The 11,332-nt window shown below is 39.8% G+C and overlaps 1 protein-coding gene across 1 annotated transcript; it reads left to right on the top strand.

Moving 5' to 3' along the window:
• Positions 1-1,196: 1,196 nt before the first annotated feature.
• Positions 1,197-9,589, top strand: zcchc8 (zinc finger, CCHC domain containing 8). The gene is made up of 14 exons (XM_078170696.1): positions 1,197-1,389; positions 1,546-1,585; positions 2,150-2,224; positions 3,422-3,524; positions 3,612-3,689; positions 3,817-3,920; positions 4,199-4,264; positions 4,374-4,434; positions 4,514-4,650; positions 4,772-4,914; positions 5,024-5,139; positions 5,500-5,586; positions 6,781-6,901; positions 8,151-9,589. The coding sequence occupies exons 1-14, from the start codon at positions 1,212-1,214 to the stop codon at positions 9,191-9,193; spliced, it is 2,352 nt and encodes a 783-aa protein (XP_078026822.1). The 5' UTR covers positions 1,197-1,211; the 3' UTR covers positions 9,194-9,589.
• Positions 9,590-11,332: the final 1,743 nt, after the last annotated feature.

The following is an 11,332-nucleotide window of genomic DNA, read 5'->3' as shown; positions in this document are numbered from 1 at the left end:
CTACTGTTAAGACCTTGTTTTCCTATTTTGGAAAGCAGAGGTAGTCACATGTGTCCTGGGCCGAAAAAAATGACTGCATGGTTTTAAATCATATGATCAAATCAGGAGTGAACAAATATTTTTTTCCTTCATTTATTCATTCAATCTTGAGGGCTACTTTAATCATATATTGGTCGCCCCAGACGTCCATCTCACCAGCAAAGCTTTCCAGCTCCTCTTGAGGGACCCCATCTGCCCTGGGTCCTCCTACTAGTGGGACGTGCCCACATCTAACGGGAGGTGCCCTGGAGGCATCCTGATCAGATGCCCAAACCACCTCAACTGACCTTTTTCAACACCAAGGAGCAGCGGCTCTACTCTGAGCTCCCCCCGCATGTCTGAGTTCTTTACCCTAACTCTAAGGCTGAGCCCAACCACCCCTTCTGAGGAAACTCAATTTGGTCACATGAATCCATGATCTCATTCTTACAGTCACTACCCAGAGCTCATGGCTATAGGTGAGGGTTGGGACATAGATGGACCAGTAAAAATCGAAAGCTTTCCCTTAGCTGAAGGCCCTCTCTCCAGTCTGGGGGCATGCTGACAGACATTTACTGTAGGTAATAATAATAATAATAATATAAGATTTATTTGATATAGCACCTTTAACAGAAATAAAATTCGCAAAAGTGCTGCACGAAATACAATCAAGCAATCAAACAATTGAACATGCAATCAATAAAAACAAAGGCAATCGAACAAAAACAAAGCAATAAATAGAAAGTAAATCATAGAGCAAATACAGGCCGCTGAGGCCCCAGAAAGTAACATAACAGAGAACATGCACCGGACAGTTTAGGGTGGGACGAAGGCCATTTTGAAAAGATAGGTCTTTGTTTGTGTTTTTTAAACTTTCTAAGGTGACTGCAGATTGTAAACCTAAAGGAAGAGAGTTCCATAGTGTTGGAGCCACTACTTCAAAGGCACTATCACTTTTTGTTTTAATACACTTGCTATGGATAAGTACCTAATACAACCCCACTTCAAAAAAGTCTGAACTATCCCTTTAAAAAGTCCTGTAGCTGTATGTAGCCTGTAATACGCTGTTGAGGGCTAAGAACCCTTCTTCTCCCTGTCATCACCTACCACGTGACAGGCGGAGGACCAATGAATACAAAGAACAGTCGCTTTGACCTCTGACCCCCGGTCCTGAACCACAGAGCTGGGTAAAAATGGCTGAAGTAGACTTCGGTGACAGTGAGCTCTTTGAGCAGCTCGAGGACTCCGCACCGCCGATCCCGGCGCATATCCGCTTCACAGATGATGAAGAGGAGCAGGACGAAGCGAGCCAGCTGCGGAGCAGACTGGAGGAGTGTGATGACTACATCCAGCGGCTCACGGAGGAGAATATCCTTGTGTCTCACTGGGTGCTAGCACTGTGGATGTAGCAACGGCTAACGGCTGCTAGCACCGTAACCAAATAACAGAAAAGTTACCAACTGTAAATGTCTGCTGATTGATGTGTTGTAGGCTCTCTGTCTGTTTCCTTAACTCGCAAGTTACATAAAGGGTTAAGAAGAAAGCTGAACATCCTGACACGACCAAGGTAACTGTTAGCTGACACTAGTTAATGCGCACAACAAATGAAACGAAACTGATCACCCGCTAACCAGGGTGTTCACAGGTCCTTAAATATAACGCCTCAAAATGTCTTAAATCTAATGTTACAACAATAAGGACTTAAAAGGCATTAAATAGTCTTACATTTGACTACTGCAAACATCTTGTTTAATTTCATGTATCCATTGTAATTTCTTTTTGTGAAAATGAGTGAAGCCCTTCTTTGTAAAAGTCCACATTTCTAATGTTAAATATCTTTAAAAACTATAATATTGTCACTTTACTTCATACCTACACTTACCTTTTGGCAAAATGTAGATTGACTCTAATAACCATAGTCCTACTTAACACTTAACATTTGCACTAGACCACATATATTCTACTTAAAATGCTTTGCTGTGATGCTTAAATAAGTACATGATTTGTCAAAAAATCTGTCCTATATTTGGTTAAAAGGTGTCTTGAGCTGGTCTTAAAAAGCATTAAATGTAACTGTCTGATACCTGTAGACACCCTGCTAACCATCTTACATTGTCCTCTGACTTCATAGCGGCATCACAGTTGAAGATGTCAACATCGACGGACCAGCTCTTCAGATCCTTTACACAAACAACGTCATTTCAAAGTAAGTAGTCAAATGGGTTTTGCTCACTTGTGATTCACATCGGCAGTTTTGTCACATCTGTCTCTTTTAAATGTCAAGTTAAGTTTGTTGTTATAGGGGATTGTGTTTTATTTATCAGAGTAGAGGGGTAGCTGGGGTTTGACTTTGGTTTTGTTTTACATCACAACCCTCCCTGGAGTTGCAGACATTTTTTCTTAAGCATCCCTGAGTGACTGGGAGGAATTGCATGACCCTCTCTCTATCAGAAATAACCATATTTCACAGTTTGTGGCTGTGATAAATGGGGTGATTTTGGAGATTTATAAAGAAGCTTGGTGGTGTAGTGGTTAGCGCTGTCGCCTCACAGCAAGAGTGGGGGAGCCCTCCTAGCTGGAGCTTGCATGTTCTCTCCTGTGTCAGTGTGGGTTTTCTCCAGCTTCTTCCCACAGTCCAAAGACATGCAGGTTAATTGGTGACTCTAAATTGCCCATAGGTGTGAATGTGAGCGTGAATGGTTGTCTGTCTCTATGTGTTAGCCTTGCAATAGTCTGGCGACCTGTCCAGGGTGTACCCTGCCTCTCACCCAATGTCAGCTGGGATAGGCTCCAGCCCCTCTGCGACCCTCAACAGGATAAGCGGTTACAGAAAATGAATGAATGCTTTTCAAACCCACTTCAAACTCGCCGGCACATTTTCTTCACTGATTTCTGATCAAATGTCTCTAAAGGCTTCTGATGGATATGAAAAATGTAGAAAATTGAACCTGTTCTCAAAAGTTTAATGAGGGACCAAAGTTTTGGACTCCGTTTGCAAACATGATTGACTCAACATGAGATTGTATTTTTTTTCCAGCAACAATGAATGACAGGGCAACAATTTGGGATGAACAAATGGATTTAGTGTGCAAAGACCAGAAGCCAAATCAAAAAACATAACTCCCTCCCCAGTGCTTTAAAATATTTGAAGTGCCTTCCCCATTTTACACCACCCTCTCCCCTCTCATAAATAATTAACAGTCCCTAAACAACATTTTTAACCATGCTAATTTTAGAAGTACAACATTTTGCAACACTTGTGTTAATTTTTACATTATTGCTATCAAGATGAAATAACAGCATATTAATTACCTTGCTGTGTACGCACCGAATCGTGAGTTTCTATAACAGCATGTTATAAATAATGATGCTTAACTAAAAACAAAAAATGTCTCCCCTTTAGGCAGTGTCGTCAAGAGATTGAAGATTGCATCTGCAGTGTGATTTTGAAGCACCAGAAACCGAACAATGAAAAGAAAAACTCCATCTATCAAATGAAACCTCAGGTATTTACACAGAATGTATTTTACTGTGGTTTATATTGATACTGTTATTACTTTGCTGAAAACAAACATGTTTTATCCTCTATGAAGAATGCAGCCTTTGCTTTGGAGGAAGATCCGCAGAAGTCCTCTTCCTGTAGCGTAAAAACAACAACAGAAGCATTTAAAGTGAGTTCTTATTGTTATTTTCAGTGGTTAACATATCGCACAGTTTCTTGCTGCATGGAAAAGAAAATTAGACGTCTACATACTATGTTAACCCATAATAAACTGTTCTCATTTTCCTGTCTCGTAGGTGGTTGGAAGTGTCTTATATTTCACTACATTCAGTGTTGATAAACTTGGACAGCCTCTGGTGAATGAAAACCCCCAGCTGACAGATGGATGGGATGTGCCAACGTATCTTTAAAATGGATAAATTGATACGTCATCAAAAATCAACTGTCTAGTCTGTCAGGTCATCTGTTTTTAGCATGTGTTGCACATTTGAGAACTTTTTTATCATGGGCTATTTTGTTTTCTTTCAAGTAAGGATGTCTGGATTTGAAATGTGCAGTTTATTGTAAAATATCCAGCATATAAGTAAAACTTTTATAAAGGTTTTGAAGTTGATAAGATAAAGAATTTGTCCCTTTGTTTTGCACAAACATGATAACATTTCCTGAATTGTTGCAAAGCTATCACCAGGTGTTCAACCAAGTCCTCGGCACAGATGGGCAGGAGATAGAAATGAAGGACAAAAGGCATGTTGGGTTATTAATGAAGCTTTATTTTGTATATTGACTTGTGGTGGTTCTTTGCTGTGTGGAATATAACTGCATAATGAGCCCATCACTGTTGTGTTCACTGCAGACCCAAATCCATGTGTTTCAACTGTGGCTTGAGTAGTCATCAGCTGAGAGACTGTCCCAAGGTGAGAGCAAACGTTAATATGGTATGAGCCCAAGTTAAACATCAGTCAGAACTTAATTCATACGTGTTTACCTCCCTAGCCTAAAGACATGGCTGCAATTAATGAGAGAAGAAAGGAGTTTAATCAGAGCAACAACCAGGGCATGCAGAATAACCAACGATACCATGCTGATGAAGTAGAGGAGCGGTTTAGTAAATACAAACCTGGAGTCATGAGGTAAGATTGTTATTTTGCACACAACAGTCACAAACATCATTTAATCATGCACAGTATCTGTTCTAGATAAAAGTTAACCCTAATAACTTAAAGTTTTCCACTGTGTTGTGCCTTTGAACAGTGAGGAGCTGTTGTCAGCACTGGGAATCGATGGCAACACCCTCCCTCCTCTCATTTATCGCATGAGGCAGCTCGGCTACCCGCCTGGTTGGCTCAAAGAGGCAGAGATGGAATACTCAGGCTTAACACTGTACGATGGAAATGGTACGTTTTAATTTAATAGAAACAGATTTTTCTTTTAGCGAACTACCACAAGACATGAGTGTTATTGATATACACAAAGGTTGGGCTAAAATCTGTGTGTTTTTTCTAGTTTCAAATGATGGTAACGTAACAGACAATACCAGTTCCGAAAACATCTCTTATGATGTTTCTAAACTGGTGGATTTCCCAGGCTTCAACGTACCTGCATCACACAACATGAAAGATGTAAGTTCTACACTATAATCCTTTTCTTGAATACATTGCTATTTATATATACTATATGTAAATCCAGGTGTCTGAATTATATTATGGTTATATTAATATTTGTTTTATTTATATCTGTAGTCAAAAATCAGGCTTTTACTTTCACTTACTGGCAAGTGTCTTACAAAAAGTAATTGACAGTCCTACATAGTGTACCTTTAAGATCGTTTATTTATGCAAATACTATAATATGAATTTGTGTATTAATCATAATGGCCGTACACTGTCTTTTAAGTCAGAGGTTTCAGTGCTTTTAGGTGGCAGGACATCTTTACAAAAGTTGAGCATCTCGCATTTTCTTTCTTTTCTTCTGACCTCCAGGAGTTCATGCAGTTCGGATCTATTCCAATGCAGTCCAGTCACATGAAGCAAAACTATGCAGCCTACCTGTCCAACAACTTCCCTATGGTAATTATCTTAAAGTCTGTCAAGTGGTTGGGTTTTCCTTTCAGAACATGTAGGTTCCAGTAACAACAGTTTCAACCAAACTTTGTGGATATCGTATGTCAACACTTGTAAACACCTCAAGCATTATTTGTAAGACATGCACTTCTTCATGATACCACTGTGGTTTAAAATGGAAGACACATGTTTTTTTTTTTGTTTTTTTTTTATCATAAACTCTAGAAAAGAAGCGGAAGTAGCCTCTGGGTCTGAAAGTGCAGCCAGTGCCTAAAGCTGTGCATACACTTTACAATTTGAGCATGCTTTAGAAATGATGGTTATTTCCAGCTCCCACTGTACGAGTAAATCATCTGTAATGTAAAGCCAAAGCTCACGATTATTGTGCTCACACTGTGTGGTCTGATTGTCCAGCCAAGATTCGAGTGCTCACATTGTGCGTGTAAAATACACAATAAAACAGCACATTGGCCCCTGCAGACCGCTCTGTCTATTGACAATCGTCAATAAAGATTCCTTTTAAAAGCTCTGGGGCTGTGTGTTCCTCTAAATTTCAATACTTGATCTTGATCCTTAAGAGAAGAGTATAGGTAAATGCATCATGTTTTCATAAGGTGAGGAAATAATGAAAAGAAATCCTGTAATGTCACACCACTTTCCTCAACCCCATCTACACTGTTTGCTATTCACTCATAAAATCATGGAAATGTCAGTGTCTGCATCTTTCTCATCTAAGACAAATAAAAAGACAATGAATATAAATAAACATAGGACAGATTAGAAATACAAACAATTATGAAAGAACTGTAAAGATAAAAGCACGCAAAAAATGATATATTCCGCAAAAACTGTAGAGCAACATTAAGGATACAACTGTTTGTGTGATTCTCACACACCTTTTGTTGTATTGTCTAAAATAAAGAAAAATACCATTCAGTGTGTGTGATGGGTAGCCTCAGCCTGCCAGGTTGCTTTGAGCAAAAGTCCATGCTGTTAACATGCAGCAGATGCCCAATATTCATATTCCACCATTTATACTAATCTATGTGCAAAGACCTCTCTGTCATTCAAGCCTCTGGATTTTTGAATTTCTATTCTTAATGAATTCACTGGCACAGATAATGAGAAGAGTGAGAACTGTTCATCTGGTAAGAGCCCTTCAATATTTTCATTCCATGTGTCATCCCTCCTTGCCAACAGCCCGGTGCCACCTGCAACAAGAGGCCGCATGAATCTGACTCATCTCCACAGCGAAGGAAGAGAACAAGGACCAGTCCTGATCGGAACTCAGATAGGAGCTCAGATATGGATATTGAATCGGGTAACTGTTAATCACTTTTTTTCAGTAGGCACATCATTGTGTGTCTTACAGATAACAGTCAAAAACTGTAGCAGTAAACTAATTTTCTTGATCTTAAAGAGGACCTTCTTTGTTCATTTTCAGGTTCATACTTGCATTTTAGGCTTCTACTTGAACATGTTTACGTGCTTTAATGGTCAAAAACACTTTATTTTCCCCGTACTGTCTTTTCTGGAACACATGTGTTCACACTCTGTCTGAAACGGTCTGTTTTAGTGCCTGTCTCTTTAAGCTTCCCTCCCAAAAAAGAGCAGTCTGCTTAGATTGGTCAGTGTTTACAGGTCTTCTGTATCATCGGCACAGCCGGGGAATGACTGTAACAGAAAATAGCGGACCTTTTAACAGTGAAAAATAACCAGAAAAATCTTCTAAAGACAACTGGACGTGGTCCAGCAGGAATTTGATTCGAAATCAGGCAGGAATTAACATCAACAACCAAGATTACATGTTTCTCTGACATAGGAAGTATTCAAATGCTTTATTCAAGTAAAAGCACTAATACCACATTGTATTAAAATTAAAAGTACCAAATGCATAAAAAAATCTTAAAAATAAGCAAAAAACACAAAATCGCTCTAAATGAAATTAGAAAATCACTTAAATGTTTATTTAAAAAGTTGTCGGTTGGTGTTGTCATTAATCAACTAATCATTTTAGTTGTACTGTAAATTATTGGGTAGTTTAATTTACAACAAGACATATTTTATGTGCGCTTCTTATATTTTTTGTGCAAAAATCCTAATTTTTGAAGTAATTACTTAGTAACAAGTAACTAAGACTGCTGAATATTTGCAGTGAAGTAAAAAGCACAGTATTTCCCTTTGCAACGTAGTGGAGTAGAAGTATAAAGTGGCATGAAAATAAAAAAATACGAGTACCTCAAATTTGTACTTAAGTACAGTACTTGAGTAAAAGTACTTTGTTACATTCTTTGCTAAAACCAAGAATTTATGTGTCCATGACGTTAGTGTGTAACTTCATTTAGCAGTGCAGGCTACGTAATGTAAACACTAGGGTAGTAGTAGGGTTCCTGGAGCAGATGACCATATAAAGATATCCGGCACACCTAGATGTCATAATTCCCATATTGTAAAACAGATCTGATATTGTTCATAGCTGAAATGCAGAATATTGCACAGAAACACTTGACTCAGCTGCCTCTTTGTTGGGTCACTTTATTGCCTTCTAATCTTTGGGTGTCTCCCCTCAGATCCAGGAACACCTTATCACGGCCCAGGTGACTTCCAGTTCCAACCTCCGCTGCCCCCTGGCTCCCCTTGCTTCAGTTCACCACCTCCTTTACCCCACGGCACTCCACCTGCTACACCCACTCCCCCACCTCTCCCTAAAGGTACACCTCCTCCCACACCCACCAACGGCTCTCCAGCTCTACGAGGGCATAACTGGGTAGTGGCTGATGAGACTGCGCGAACAGAAGATGAGTTGACACTGGAGGAACTGGAGGAGCAGCAGAGGCTGATATGGGCAGCTCTAGAAAATGCTGAAACTGCCACTAATAGCGACTGTGAGACACCTGCAGCGGGAACGCCTGCACCCAGTTCACCAAGTGTGTCCACACCAAGTGTGTCCACACCTGCGCGTGTCGATTCAGAAATAGAGGAGGCTGGTGAAGCAATGGACCTAACGACAGCTGTAGAAATTGGTCATAGCAGTGAAAGTCAAACTGGGGTACCAATGGTTCAGGAGATTCCCTCTCAAAGCCCTGGACCGATTAAAGTCGAAGATGACAGCCCTCAGAGTCCTGGTCCAGTTAAATCCCAATATGACACCTCCCTGAGTCCTGGTCCAGTTAAATCCCAAGATGACACCCCTCTGAGTCCTGGTCCACTCAAATCCCAAGATGACACTCCTCTGAGTCCTGGTCCAGTTAAATCCCAAGATGACACCCCTCTGAGTCCTGGTCCAGTCAAATCCCAAGAGGACAGCCCTCTGAGTCCTGGTCCAGTAAAATCCCAAGAGGACAGCCCACAAAGTCCTGATCCAATCAAAAGCCAGGAAGACAACCCACAGATCCTCGATCTAGGTTTCTTAGATGGGGGCGCTAGAGATTGTGCTTCTCCTAAACCTGATGGGAGGATAACAGCTGTTCCTCATCGGAGCAAATTTGCAGCTGGCATCGTTCCATTTGAAGACACACCAGAGTTCACAGAGGTTGCCGAAGCCACAGGGACGTACCTCAGGATCAGAGACTTGCTTAAAAGTTCCCCTCGAAGTTTGGCCAAGAAAAAATAAAAAATTACTGTCTTCATTCAGAACACAAGGATACATGGATTTTTCTTTTACCAAAAACTTCTATTTTCATTTTCATGACCATCCTATCAGCATTTTTTTAGCTGTGTATTATTTTGTACCAAACTGAATGTCTGTGGCTGTGTATATACATTGGATCTGTAAACATACAACGGGGAAGGGGCATTGAGGGATGCTGTAGCAGTTTGTTGGTTTTGACCATTTAGTCTCAGTTTTTTGTAGCAGCTGCGTTACTCCTGCTGTTTATTTTATTGTAAAACTTGTAAAATGGTCATTCCCTGGCCTGTATTAATTTTAACATCATTGTCTTTGAATGGGTTTTTATATTTTTTGTCACTGAATGGCTCTAAAAACATGAAGTAAACATACTTTAATTTGTTTAAGTGCGTTATTTCATCTGGCAGCCAAGGCTAGATGTGGGGGTGATTTCATTTTGTTGTATGTTGATGGCCAAATATTTGAGGTAACAGTATATAGCTGATTGTCAGCCATCTTTAGCAGAGCTCAGTAAACAAGTTGGCCCTCTGTCGCCAAAATCGGCTCACTTGCTGATTTTAATGCACATTGCAAATGAATGCCATTTAATTGAAACTGCACTGCAACAACTATCAAGCTCGGTGTACATTTTGTCTTCATTCATTCACCATTCATCCAATAGATTCATATCATAGCTGAAATAGAGTTAATTTTCTCCTTTGAGTGTCAGTCAGTCATGGTTGGCAGAATACAAGGATACTAATACTATTCTTACACATTCAGCAGTTTTGAATATAATTAATTTGGAGCATGAAAACTGTCATTTCTAACCATTTCACAGACTCAATGGAGAATAGTCTATTTACAGCAAAAACATTCCCTATTGTTTGAGTCCCAACATAGTGAGTGTTATGTAAATCATTAATTTCTATGACTGTTCAGTCCATATTCCAAATATATACAGTACACACCAACACTCGCATCCACAGACAATATTTGCACTTAGACTTGGAAATGACTTGCATACTAAATACTCACGTACGCCTACATACAGTACATACTTATGCAAATATACACGCATACACAAGCTCATTTGTGTCTGGCTGAGCTAAGCCTCTGGGAATGTCAGGAGAAGGATGGATGGGTTAAGGATTAACCCCTTGCAAAGTCGTGAGACTGATGGTGTGTACTCACATCTTCGTAATAAAGCTATTACATTGTAGACTTTTACAATTCATCTTCATATTCTACATTTATAACTTTAAAGGTGAACTATGCCTATTTTTAAAATTCATACATCTTATTCCTCTGGACTAAGACAGTCTGAAAATATTAGTAAACATAAACAACCTTCCCCCAAATCCTAAAGCCAGAGTGCTAAAACTCAAAAATGTGATGTCATTGAGTATAAAGAGCTGAGCTCCACAGATAGTGGATGGTGAAATATGTTCTAGATCAGTGGTTCCCAGCTGGTGGGCTGCGGGTCCTGCGGGACCTTAATTAATTTGCATTTAAGTGAATTTCTGGCACTGAGCTTTTATTCTGAATTGCAGTTTCCTGCTGTAGAGTGAGTGACAGACAGCTACTTGACAGAGACAGCAAACTAGCTCAACTACATGGCCAAACGCAAGTATGACACTGAATGTATTAAACTGTGTGGACCTAGAGCTAATGACTAAGGAGAAATCTGGACCCTGTGGCTGGACTAGTTGGGAACCACTGTTATAGATGACACTGAGAGCACCCAGGGGATTGTTCTGAGTATATGGGTACATTTTCTGTCTCAGAATAAAGCTCATTTGGGTATAAGAAAAAACAGAAACCAAACTGTGTGTGCAAAAAATCAGTCTCCCATTCATTGTCTATGGAGCATCTTCAGACTTTGTACCCTTTGACATCACAAGTTTGAGACTAACATGTCTGGTTTCAGGCTTTTAAAGAGGGTGTGTTCCAAATCGCATACTTTTCCTTTTACTTCTAGTATGTACTGAAGCTGCCTTTAAAAAGTACATACTGTTACACAATATTATATATTATACATGCACACAATCGGGACATACTACTTTCTCACAAAGTTATGCCCTGAACTTTGACCCTCTTGCTTTCAAATTATTATTTTGTTCACTTAAACAATCAGCACTCCTT

Source organism: Epinephelus lanceolatus, chromosome 9 (assembly GCF_041903045.1).
Source record: "Epinephelus lanceolatus isolate andai-2023 chromosome 9, ASM4190304v1, whole genome shotgun sequence".
NCBI lineage: Eukaryota > Metazoa > Chordata > Actinopteri > Perciformes > Serranidae > Epinephelus > Epinephelus lanceolatus.
The sequence above is the reverse complement of the archived record's forward strand: the minus strand, read 5'-3'. Positions and strand labels throughout refer to the sequence as shown.

What these genes read in the sequence shown, in the direction of transcription:
- zcchc8 (XM_078170696.1), top strand. Translation starts at nt 1,212, where the DNA reads ATGGCTGAAGTAGACTTCGGTGACAGTGAGCTCTTTGAGCAGCTCGAG. An exon ending in GCGGCTCACGGAGGAGAATA is followed by an intron (nt 1,390 to 1,545) that starts TCCTTGTGTCTC and finishes GCAAGTTACATA; the next exon opens with AAGGGTTAAGAAGAAAGCTG. An exon ending in CATCACACAACATGAAAGAT is followed by an intron (nt 5,140 to 5,499) that starts GTAAGTTCTACA and finishes TCTGACCTCCAG; the next exon opens with GAGTTCATGCAGTTCGGATC.